The sequence below is a fragment of the Rhinatrema bivittatum genome, chromosome 6, assembly GCF_901001135.1.
Source record: "Rhinatrema bivittatum chromosome 6, aRhiBiv1.1, whole genome shotgun sequence".
NCBI classification, from domain to species: Eukaryota; Metazoa; Chordata; class Amphibia; order Gymnophiona; family Rhinatrematidae; genus Rhinatrema; species Rhinatrema bivittatum.
The window spans coordinates 115,066,010-115,079,273 of record NC_042620.1 but is presented as its reverse complement, the minus strand read 5'-3'; the positions used below and the strand labels follow the sequence as shown (position 1 = coordinate 115,079,273).

The 13,264-nt window shown below is 40.6% G+C and overlaps 1 protein-coding gene across 1 annotated transcript in view; it reads left to right on the top strand.

Annotated features, from left to right (window-relative positions):
• The window catches only part of OLA1 (Obg like ATPase 1), a 342,037-nt gene that overhangs the window by 231,964 nt on the left and 96,809 nt on the right, over positions 1–13,264 (top strand). Inside the window, exons 6-7 of the mRNA XM_029605806.1 lie at positions 9,031–9,111; positions 9,627–9,724. Coding sequence (XP_029461666.1) covers positions 9,031–9,111; positions 9,627–9,724 — 179 coding nt within the window. The remainder of the gene's footprint in view (positions 1–9,030; positions 9,112–9,626; positions 9,725–13,264) is intronic.

The following is a 13,264-nucleotide window of genomic DNA, read 5'->3' as shown; positions in this document are numbered from 1 at the left end:
GCCGCTTCGCCGCTGGCTCCCTCTGCCTGGATGAATGCACGCCCACCCGGCCGCCTTGAGCGCCGAAATCGGGAGGAGAGGAGAAGGGAGAAGGGACTACCGTAGCAGGCCCGAGCCTTGCTACTTTTTCGGGGGGGTTTTTTTTTTTTGCTTCGGGAGGAGGGGACAGGACTGGGGCTGCACCGGAGACCGGACGGGGCCAGGGCAGGTAAGCAATGTTTTTACACTTTTTTTACACCATTTTTTACACTTTATTCCCGTTTTAATTTTCGAACACCACACTAACACCACACTAACACCAAGTAGAGGGTAGCGGTAAACTAACAGGTTAAGGACGCGGCAAAATAGCGGGTTACAAAGGAGATAATCTGAGCGCGCGTCACAGTATCGGAGGGGAATAGCTAATTCCTTCATTATACAGCTAATTCGTTCATTTACATATCATATACATGCTGCGTGCGGAAAGGGTTATGCGTCTGTTTTAAGAAGCGCTAAGGACGCGTGAAACTGGAGTCTGTATCGCTGAATCGCCTTACGCGTCCGAATTGTGCGCTCCTAGCACGTTACAGACGGGAAATCTTCAACCGCACGTTACAGTATCGACCTGATAGCAAGGGACCAACCGGCATATTCCACGGACAGGTGCTCCTGTGCGGCTGGAGCTGAAATGTCTGTGCAGAAAACCCATATCTGGCACAGGTGCCTCCGATCCTCTGTGGTCAGCATGGAATATATCAGTTTTGGGAATTGTGAAATATTGGTTGGTTTCTGTTGCTAGGTGACTGACTCCTAAATTTTTCTTGAGTCTGAGTTCCTAACCAATTAAGACTAAATGCTGCCAACACCACCACCACACTTCTTCTTGTTCCCTACATTCTACCCTCACTGCTCTGCTTTTGGCACCAGTTAATGCTTACACTTTAGTAAAACAGACTTTCTAGTACTGCCAATAATTTAAAAATCCCCAAAATTATTGTAGTTTGAAAAATATATAGCTATTATTTGCTAGAGATTAAAAAGGATTGTATTTATCATGCCATTTTGCTTTTTCTTAAAACATAATACAAATAAAATAGTATGTTAATAAATTACATGTATATCTCGAATTTGTTTTTACTTTTAACTTTTCTTCACTTGCAGCCCATAGTCGTGCCTAAAAATAATTGTGGTAATTTGGAGATTGAGGGGCTAAAATTCATTTTTTATGCACCAAAATATTAACGCATATCCAGGTCAGTTGGGACTTCATACACTGTGGAAGTGGGTTAAAACCAGTATTAATCAAAGATTGTGAGAATAACAGAAGAGCAATATCTTACCAGTAATCAAGTTTCCACTGCTGGGATATATCCTTAGCACTAAGACTAGATGGGCTAATTGGTCTTTATTTGCCACCATCTACTATAACATTAGGGATGTGCATTCATTTGAAATGAAATTGGAAATATCATCATTTCCTATTTCGTTTCATATTGTTTTCAAAATGGAACTAAAGAAAAACTGAGATTTTTATTACATTCGATTTGAAGAAAAAACAATCTTGAGACCTAGGGTCGGGCCTAGGCCTCCATACCAGGACCTGGGCTTTGATGTCAGGCCTAGGCCTCGATGTCAGGGCAGAGCTTGGGCATAGGCTTAGGCCTTGGTGCTGGGACTGGGCATCAGGCTTAAGTCCAGGCCTGATGCTGGGGCCTGGCCCAATGCCTGGGCCTAAATCTGGCCAGAGGCTCGGTCACCGCTGCCGAGGCCTAAACCAGGCCTCTGACATCTCTCTCCTTCAAAAAATTACACATTTTTTTTGAAGAAAGAAGATGTCAGAGGCTGGTTAAGACCTGGGTGGCAGGAACGCGTCTCTGGCCAGGTCTCGTTGGCAGAATGGCATCAGTCCAGGCTCCAGCATAGGGACCGGGCCTAGACCTAAGCCTAAGCCTCAGTACCAGGACATTGTTGTTGGGTATAGACGTAGGTGTCGACCAAGGCCTTGGCATCTGGCCTAGCCTAGGCCTTAGCGCTGGGACTAGGCCAAGGCTTCAAGGATGGGACCAATCTGGGATAGATCCCCACAGGTAAGATAAGTGGGGGCCAGGGAGGTTCCTGTCCTCAGCACTTTGGGGATGGGAGAGTTTGGGTTCAAGGGGGGCCTGGGGAAGCCCTGTTTCATTTTTGCTTTGTGTGTTTTTTAATGTTTGTTTTGTTTCTGCAAAGGACAGATCCAAAATAAACATTAACTGAAATGATACCCAGGGGGTAACCCCCCAAAAACAACAACACATTTTTTTCCTGCATGTTTTTTTTAATAGACATGTAAATTTATGTATAACTGTGGTGTGTATCTATACATATGCACAAGCCTATAAAGAAACAATATTTTATTTACATAATGGATGACACAGTAGATGTGTGTGTGTGTGTGTGTATATATATATATATATATATATATATATATAGATGGATAGATGCACTCTGCCCGCTTGCTTTTTTCACCAACTTGCCAGATTGTGTATGGATGTGGTTGGTGATAAGAGTGTGTGGATAGGTACATTGTATATGTGAGGGATGGTGTGTGTATGTGTGTGTGTGTGCATTCTTTATGCCTTGCATTGTACCCTTCCTTCTCCTTTCTCCTTCTCCCACACTTCTTTTCTCCTTCCCTCTCTCTCGGCCATGTTACCTGCTGCTCTTTTGTCAGCCAGTGTTTTAATTGTTCAGGGTAGGGTTCTTCTGCTGCTGCCAGGGCCTAGGCTGCTTGCTAGCCCCACAGTTCCCTCATTCAAACATGTATGCTGATGCAGATGCCACTCCATGCCTCCCGCCCCTCTGGCTTTCTCTATATATGCATGCACAGGTGCAGTGCTCACCTGGAGTTCTCACCTTTTTATAATACACACAAGCATATGGTAACTAAGGAAACAATGCCTGATAAAAGCCAAACTGACCCATCATATCTACCCTTTTGCAGTTTTTCCACTTTAGGTAGATGAGCCCGCATGTTTCCATTTTCAACCTAACACAAGCTCCCCACCCTCCATATCATTTACCTAAACTTTTAACTTCTTTCCTACCACTGTCCTACATATCTGTCTCAATCATGCCTAGCATCTATGAAAGGTACTGGCCTCCTCCATCTCTACTAGTAGGCCATTTTAGGCCTAGTCATGTTCTTTTGAGTCTTACAATACCAACACTAAATCCAACACACAGGTCTCTTATCATATCTTTTTATCAAGCCTTCCAACAATCCACACAGTTCCCAAAACTAGTGATGCCATTGTCCAAAACAGTTGACCTCCCCTTAGCTATTGAATTTGGGTTTTAAACATGGTCACTCCATGTAGGGTAACTTAATTCTTCTTGGAAACATAATGCAGCAATACTACTACTGTTAGGGATGGTCTTTGTGTAGGCTACTCCCATGGCCTGCAGTGCTGCCAGGTCAAGCTTCTGCTATCCTTCACTTTTTGCAAGTAAGGCTTTTCTGTGTTTATCCCATAACTTTTGAAGTCTTTTACCATGTACTTAACCTTGGCATGGAGAAAAACCTCATTCCCCCTACATGTCTTTAATTTCTTGATCTGCTAAGAATATATTTTTGTGGACAAGCAGAATATACATTTTGAAATAAAAAATTAACAGACTGCCTAATAAATTTGAGAGGTGCTGTCCATGGAGAAGCTTATCGCTGAAAGACACAATACTACGAATAAATTCAATTATGTCTGGAAGCACTTTTCGCAAGCATCTGGTATAGGCTTTAATTTAATTTATTATTATTTATTGTTATTAATTATTTAAATTATTATTTAAATTATTTAATTACTATTTAATTATTTATTATTATTATTTAATTTGATTAATTAGTCCCGACTTTATGAACAGATACTATTTAGCCAAGATCATATGATAGCACTACAGCCCTGATTATATGGTATTATTTATTTATTTGATAATACTCAGTCCTGAGTACACATTATTATTATTATTATAATCCTGAGTATATGACTTGATATTATTCTCTGAGTCACCCATGCCTTTGGCTCTTCCTCCTCCCAGTTCAAGTGCCCCTGTTTTATTGTAACTTTTGATCACCTTGCTCTCTCTTCACCTATTGTTCATGTTGATGTTATTGTTATTGTTATTGCACCATTGTTTCCTGTAAACCGATACGATATGATTGGTATCATGAATGTCGGTATATAAAAGCCATAAATAAATAAATAAATAGGCTGATCCTTCATGGATATTCTTTCTTCCTTTTCTTCCTTCGTTCTCTGTATATAATCTCATGTTATAACAACTGATAACATAACCAAAAGGAATAGGAATATTTGGCATGTGTAAATATATGTCCTATTGTAGGTTCTGTATCTGCGATGATGGAAAATGCTGATTTTATTGCATCTCATGTTAATTATACCCAGATATTCCCAGGTGTCTAACTATTGAACTTCATTAGAACTTCTTTTGAGGTTAAAAGTATCACTTTGCACCTGTACAAAACCAATGCAACAAAGAGTTGTAGGTTATCTATGTTGACCTGCAAGTTAGATATTGTCTTGTCCAATTTAGCTGCTCATCCTGTCTTAATTGTGCATTATATACATTGATTTCTGATGTTTTTATTTTTTTTTTAAACAGTTTACATTTTTTCTGGTATTTTCCTTGTGCACTCAAGTATGATTGTTTCAATTAATGTGTAAAAAAAAAAAGAAAAGTTCTAAGTTATAGATTTTTTAGATCCCTGTTTTCTTGAAACAGCAACAAGCCTCTACTGGAATGTTTGGATACTTGAGTGACATGGCCTTTGACCTTTTATTTTTCAACATGCTTAATATAAATCTAGCAATAATTCTATAGGACGTGCATTAACTGATTCATTGCATGTTCCAGGAAGTGCAGCAGAATAGCTTACTGCACATCCTGCTTGTGCACTATTACATTTTGTGAAATGTCCTGGGACATGCTGCCATTACTCAGTTCCGTCACAGACTTGTAAAAATGTTTTCTGTGTCAAGGGAAACCAGCACGTGGTGAGCTGATTACTAATTATGGTGCTTCGTGTCTTGCAGCTAATTAATAAAACCGTGCATGTCCTCTTCAGTTATTAGTTAACTGGTTTACCTCATGCTCATTTGTATGTGGCTTTGGACAAAGGGTTAGCTTTCCAGCTCTGACCCAGGATCTGCAGGGGGAGGGATATCTTCAGAAACGGAAATCATTGTTTCATGCTTCATCTGTAAGTTGTGGCTTCCTGACCATTAGGTGTCCTATTTTCAAGGCTTGTACTGCATGCATGGTATTTGGAGAAAGCCTTTTGAAAACGAAACCCAATGATTTATTCTAGAATAACTGGGATACGAGTTAATGCATACACTGTTACAAATGTAAGTGTTACCTTCTGACCTTGGACAACTCACTTCACTCTCTATTGCTCCAAGTACCCCCAGAGGGGACAATATCGCGGGATTTAATAAGCTGTGATATTTGGTACTGCAGCTTTGAAAACCCCGCAGTATTTTCCCCAGCAGTAAATTACCGTGGAGAAAAATACTGCAGTTTAACGGAGCCTTGGAAGAGCCACACGGTGGTGGCCTTGGACTGTGGGGGCTACCATGATTTATAGGGGATGATTGCCCTATAAACCTCCCTACCCGGCCCATAGGTGCCAAGAATCCTTTTCAGACCCTCCCCCTCCCCTTAAAAGCTATACTAAAAAATTAAAAATTTAATCCCAAACCCCTCCAATTTGGCAAAAATATGCCCGCCCCTAGGTCCCAACCTAGCCCACCCCCTTAGCCCCTACCTCATCCACCTAGCCCCTACCTAAGTAGTCAATAGGTTCCCCCTGTTCAGGGGGGAACCTACCAGGGCTACTGGGGTAGGGGTCTGGGGTAAAGGGATGGGGCCTGTACTAGACCTTAAACTTTAAAACTTTAAAAGATTTTCTTTAGCTGCCACAAGGCGTGGCTGGGGGGCAGGACATGGAGTCTTTAGTTGATCCCTGGAGGATTTGACACACTTGGTGGGGAGGGTTTTTCATTCCTATTGGTCCCTTTAAATCACGGTTCCAGAAATATCAGGATACGGCGTTAGCTCAAGAATTGTAGCTAATGTAAAATAACATACCTTGCAAATTTGGAGGCAAAACTCATTATTTGATTTACACGGTTTTGCTTGGTAATGAGCCAAATAATGCATGTTTGCATGCTAATTAGCTCATTACCATACTTGTAGTGCCGGGGGGGGGGGGGTTGGGGAATAAAATACTGCGCATTATTACTGTGTTAAGGCATTTACCGTGCGGCAAATGCCTAACACAGCTTAGTAAATCACCCCCTTAGATTTGTAAGCCCTATGGGAACAGGGAAATGCCTACGGTAACTGAGTGTATTCCGCTTTGAAGAGGCTGACCAGCCAGGAAAGGTGGAATATAAATCAGAAATTAAACATACTCTGTGTATATGATCTGTCTTCTGTCAGTCTTGCTCATACTTTATATTTTGTCATTGGTGTTGGGAACTCCAGCAGATTGGGCACCCAGGAACGGTCTGTTTCGTCCAGACAGATCATACTTTCCTTCGGTGACTTGAGCTTGACTTCCATTCTGCTGTCAGTAAGTTTATCTGTTGATCTCATGCATCGGTTTGGAAAGAAACCATGATGCAAAACACTTTTAACATTTTAAAATAAGCTTGTGTGGTGAGAAAATTCCTTCACTAGTTCTCAGAATTGGTTAAAATTATTCTGTGACTTTTCAGAGGCGCACAAAAAATTATTCACAGGAGGAAATCTCCTGCAGAGTCGAATATCTCTGAACTTGCACGGATCTTTTTTTTTTGCAGCATAAGTAATACTGCCACAGATCCAATATCTCCAGATATTTTGACCATTTATTCAGCTCAGGAATCTTGCAGAATTCAGGCCATTGAGGTTTGGAAAATCTATGCTGACTGAGGCGTAGCGCCTCCAAATTAAATTTGCATACAGCTAGTCTATGCATTTAGCTAATTTAACTTCTTAATTTAACAAAATGTGAAAAGCTGCCTAATGCCCTGGATGGGCTAGGTCTGTTTTCTAAACGTTGTTACATGTCTCTACATAAGCTGTTCTGGCCACTCATTGCAGTAACCAGCTGGGCCATTTCACCTGCTGGAGCTATTAAAGAGGACTCTCTCCCCCTAGATTAATCCCCTCCAACATTAGTTTTTTGCACTGACAACTGGAGCAGGCAATTCAGAATTTGCAGGTGGCCAGTGTGACGCACATAATTGCCCACAATTTTAGGCAATGAATAAAAATGGTCTACATTACTTGTCAAAGGTTGTATATGCAGTGCCAAGTGAGATCTATGGGAAGCCTTTTAGGGTTTAAAGAACAGTTAATAGCAAGACTGCACAGTGCTTTTTTAATCATAATGCATTTGTAATATAGCACTTTGATCTTCTCCTTGTAGGAAATGATGTTACATTAGCCACTTTTAAACATTTCTGAGTGAAAATCAGTTATGGCAAGAGTAAAAAGTGATTATTCTTAGGTGGAACATGTTAGATTTCATTAAAAGTTTTCAGCTTGCCCCTTCCTTGTTAAAATCTGTGGGAAGTCCTGGTCCTAGAGTGTTTAAAAATCAGGATCGAAAGATTTAAGTTTTGGTTGTGTGTAGGGGTTTTTTTTTTTTTTTTTTTTTAATCTCCCTTAAGAACAAGGGCAAGACTTTGAAAGAAAGTAAAATAAATACTGTGCTTATGTGTGAGCATTACAAGATGTTTAACCTGTGCCTAGAACAAAAGCTTAAGTTTTGAGAGGGGCATTATCGAAACCTTGGCGATAAATTATCCTTAACAACAACAAAAAAATCGCCAGATCTGTCTAAAGCGCACTACTTGGGGGAAGAAGCGAGTTTGACCTCCTGAGCCCCCTCCAGGCTTTTATTAACACCTGTCCGTAAGGAGAATCTTGCCACACGCAGCTTTCGGATTCAGGACCCACGAAAGTGATGAGGGAAGGCTTGAAGGGTTCCGTTTGTGTCACTTGCTGTTTGCAGTTTCCATTTCACAGATGATTAATTTTTCTGTGAAGAAAGGCCAGAGAAACAAAGCACATTGGGCTTTTCCTGCAGTTACTCCTCCTGAATGCACACTGGCTTGCTAACTAAAAGGCCTTTAGATTTCCTGCCGAGAGAGATGTTCTGAAAGTGAATGCAGCTGGTTGGAGGTCACTGGAGCAGGGCTCTTTTTGTGCAGTGGAGGCTTTGGCAGGTTTTACTTTTTAGTGGTGGGGGAGGTGGAGAAAGGGGAGGAGAGGGGGGGGGGTGTGAGAAGGTGTTGGCAAAAAAAAAACAAAAAAAACCCATAAAATTCTGGATTACAAAGGTTTTAGGCTTGCAGAATTAATTTGGCGATGGCTGAATCACCAGTAAGGGGTTCTTATTTCTTTTGCCGTCGTTTTTCTATCTAATCTCCCCCACCCCCATCTGTCCACCTATCTCCGTGCATTTGAAAATTAATAGTGTTGATCTTGTTTGGGATTTCACCCAGTGATGCTGAAGTACAAAACGTTATTGAAGCTGCAAGAGCTGTAGTTTACATATGTTGTTGGGTCTTTGGGCATTCAAGATCTGGAAGGCGGTGTCTATAAATTATTGTAAATAAATCTTATGATCTTTATTTCTTTTGAGCTCACATTATTGCCTGTCTGAATCTTCCTACTAGCTGGATTTTTTTTATGTCTTCAGGAGTGTGCTGTTCTGTTTTTGTAGTAGACGGCTAAAACCAGGAGTGTGTTTACTTTTTATCCTCCCCTCGTTTCACCTCTCTTCCCCCTTCTCCCCCCCATCCCCGCCCCGCCCCAGTGTAATAAAGCAGATTTTATATTGTATCTTTTGAGAGTGGTTGGCTAACACTTTAGCATGAATGTGCCTTATGTATTATAACGTCAGAATGCGTGGCTTGTGGGAAATAATTGTTATCCTGCCGAGTTTGTTCTTTTTCATCTTCTTTAATGACTTTCTTTCTTTCCTCCTTTAATTCTGCCTAGGACATAATGTGCAAAGTCAAAACTTGGGTACTAGATGAGAAGAAACATGTCCGCTTTTATCATGACTGGAATGACAAGGAGGTAGGCTATGAGCTATGACCGGTCCCTTTTGAATCCTTAAAGCATCCTCGCCTCTCGCCCATGAGAAAAAAATTTAATTTTGTTTGAGCAGAAGGTTGACGGGGAAGAATGGGAAATGAAATATATCCGCTACTCTGTTTTTCTAAAAAACAGACTTATGAAGAGACCCGCGGTTAATGAAATAAACGAACTCTGTGATCATTCTGGCAAAAGGGTGCCCCGCCCCCTCAGCTCCTCCTCTGTCGCTTGTCAGAGGCAGAGCCATCAGTCAGGTCCCTCTTCATGGTGAAAATAAATAAAATAATGCTGAATTCCAAATGAAAGTCAGAGATGGGGTGTGCAATCAGTTGGATTGTACAGATCAGTGATATAGTAGGTTCAAGGCTTCCTTGGACACCTACAACTGTGTTCTTTTAATGATGATAAGAATCCAACAAAAATCACGAGCAGAAATTTAAAATATTGCGCCTAGCGGTCGACGTAGCTTTCTCATCATCCTGCTTTCTTGTTTTTAGATTGAAGTGCTGAATAAGCACTTGTTTTTGACTTCCAAACCAATGATCTATCTGGTCAACCTCTCAGAAAAGGACTACATTAGGAAGAAAAACAAATGGTGAGTTCGCTCAGATTAAAAATGTAAAACAGTCTCCTTCACCGTTACAGCACTGGGCAGTGACGCCTCTCTGTAAATGTTACAGCTGCAGTGCTAAAAAATTTTTTTTTTTTTCTTCAGATAATTTAGCTAGCCACTATTGTTATGAATCTAAGTAAATCAAAGAATTGCTTGTACTGATCCATCTGAAATGCCTTTTGCAGACATCCCTTCGCCATATGGAAATCATGAACTTGGGCAGAAACAACTAAAGGCTGGGCTAGGGGAGGAGATTTTTTTTTTTCCCAGTAGGAGGTGTGGTTAAAATACAAGGCGCACACCTTTTTGTTTCAAGAAAATTGTTAGGAAATGCAGGAAATAGTATATGGTATGAGAAAGTAAGTTGACCCAGTATGGATGCCAAAGAGCAGGGCTGCCTAACTCCAGTCCTCAAGTCCTACAAACAAGTCTGGTTTTCAAGATACCCACAATGAATATGCTTGAGATTGAGTTGCATGCACAGCCTCCATTGTTTGCAAATGCATATTCATTGTGGATATTCTGAAAACCCAAGTCTGTTTATGGCTCTTGAGGCCCAAAGTTGTCCACCCCTTCCATAAGGTCAAGAAATGCACATTGGTGATATGACCGATCTAGATTGTATTAGTAACAAAGACTCAAAGTCCAGCACACTCTGTTCACTCACTGAGAAGAATAAAAGCCTTTAATACATTTATATTTTTCCAGTTTTGGAAGCAGATTTATTTTGCTGAGTCTAATCTTCATTGCAAATATAAAAGAACATTTTTTATGGAAGTTCAGTTATTATGATAAATAATCATATGTTGTAATTTCTTTGCAGGATATTGTGATTATTTTTTAAATATGCACAAAGTTAAATATGCAAACAAACCCCATTTAGTTCAAAAAATATCTATATATTTATAATGTATGCATATCACTAGTTATAGTAAATTGAATCTTAGACCTGCCAGTTATGCTTTGTCATATACTGACTCATTTGTATATTTCATAACATGTTCTTAGTTTTAAAATAAGAACATAAAAATATTCTCTGTTTTATTTGCTGGAAAGGTTGTGATTATGTTTGAAGGCAATTTATTTAAGGACCAATACATAACTGATTGCAGGACACTTTTTTTTATTGGCAGTATACACAAGATGTGCATATGTTGTTGGAGATTTCTGTAACAACCCTAATTAAAACATACATGCCACTTTTAGATTACACATAATGATATCAAAGCAAACAATAGTAGTCTACCTTAGCATCAGAATTTGGGATGGACTACCAGATATTGATAGACCAGTTATGAGAATACCTATCCACCTTGTGAACTTTGAGACTGCACTTTAGCAGAGTAGTAATAGTTCTCTACAGCAGAAAAATAGGACAACAAATTTGGAATCATAAAGAGATTGTAACTCCATGAAGAGTGTTTGAGAATGTCATATATAGCCTTATTTTTTGGCCCGGTAGTTCCTCTTTTCTCCTTTTTCTTCCAATCCAATCAGAACCAGTGCCAGAATTCTATCATGAGGCCTCATTCACAACTATCTGGCTATTTTTCCCCTATTTTAATGGACCCCACCCATCTACTATTCCTAGTCTGGTCTTTGCAGCAGTGGTCCTGAGGCTAGGAGCAATTTACCAAAGCTCATTCTGGAGCCCTGAATCCTAGTTGCTAAATCTGGCCATCAGGTGTCACTCATACCAATGACCATGACTCCCCCAAGGCTAGGAATGCTACCTCCAGCGCATCGCCAGTTCGACCAATCCAGGGTACAGAAGGCTCATTTTAGGATTGAACTGGGGACCTTCCGCATGCCACTCGGCCACTGGGCCGACCACAGAGCCAGCCTTTGGAGTGGGTGAGCTGAATGGTCACCCTAGGTGCCTTGAGCATTTCCAGCATCACCCAGCCTGCATCAATGGAGGAGAGGCTTAGTGGTGGTGGGACAGCAGAGGACCCTATCCTGTCACAACTGAATAGAGGGGGAGGCCTTGAGAGTGTGAATGTGTGAGCGTAAGAACCTATGTGAGGGTGAGAGATAGGAAGTATGTGGAAGAGCATGGCTGTGAGTATGAGAGGAGTGTGTATAAGAGTATGAATGTGTAGATGTGTGAGATCTTGTGTTTGTGTGTAAGGTCCGGTGTGCATGTATGTGAGAGAGTGCCTGTGTGTGTGTGAGAGCCTTGGTGTGTCTCAAGAGTTTGTGTGTGAGACACACACACACACTCTCTCTCTCTCTCATAGGAAGGGCCCGTCAGCGATATTTGCCCTATAGCTGGCTCTATATAATATATATAGGTAGCATTTGAATAAAGGTATCCTATTTAAAATAAATATTCCTGTCTATCCATGCCAGTCTGGGCAGACCTCATCTCCATCTTCATTAGAAATGTCATTCTTGCTCTCCAGTGTTCTATACTGAGTGCTTTTGACTGAATTTATGGCTGCCAAAATACTTACTCACTGAGTTAAGGTCAATAAGTATAGAGTTTTGTTTTTGTTTTTACTTTTAGCGACTTTGCTCAATTGATCCCAATCTCCTAGAAACAGTAGAAATTAGCAACATGAAATAGTGATACTAGAAATAGCAAGAATAGTCACATTCATCTCCTAGAATGTAATAGAGTGATGCCTGATCTTCATAAACTTGTTTCAGGCTCACTCCCTTGAGCCCTTCTGCTAAGGGTTTTGCAGAAATCTTTACATATCGATTGGGCGATATGAATGGACAGTTCAGAGATGCTGCTTTTTCTGTGTATAAGGGTGAGAACTGTGTTAGAGGAAACCAGTAGAGATTCAATACTGTAAGATGCATTAAATATGTCCAGAAAAGAGAGAAGTACGTCGTCTTTCAGAATTTTATACAACTCTGGTCCCAGTCCATCCAGGCCCAGCACTTTGTCCAGGTTGAGTTTAATGGTTTTGGAAATGTCTTTGACTGATAAGGATGAATTATTTAACTTGGCTGGATATATTAGCATTCATTATGCTTTCTTTCTTTATAAATCAGATCATATATGTGTGAGTTGCTATTGCTGCAGTACTAATGTGACTGAAAATCTTATACTCCTTGTAGGCCTGCAGTAATAGTATAGACCTTATTGGCAAAGTTCAAAATTTTGGCTACCAGAGATCTCAGCTTAACTGTGCTTTCCTCTACATCTGTGCATGCCTTCAAATGGTATTTTTCTGATTCTTTGACTCACCACTAATGTTTTCAATAGCCACCCTTCACTCAAAGGTAGGAGACTTAGCATCCCCGACAGAGTTGGAGATCACTGTTCTGATGCTGTTTCTCCTTCCTTGGGTTTCTTGGTCCTCCATGCAGTTCTCGTATTTTGTAACTTGCTTTCCCCAGTTTATTCATTCTCTCCTGCAGTCCCACAACTATCTCTTCATGGGTGGACGTTCTTTTGTTCCGATGTCTGCAAAACCAAGTGCTGCGGTTAGTGAACCTTGGTCGAAAGCATTCTGCTGTGGGGTGTACATGAATGCGTTTGGTTTTTTTTCCTTCCGGTGTTCAGTA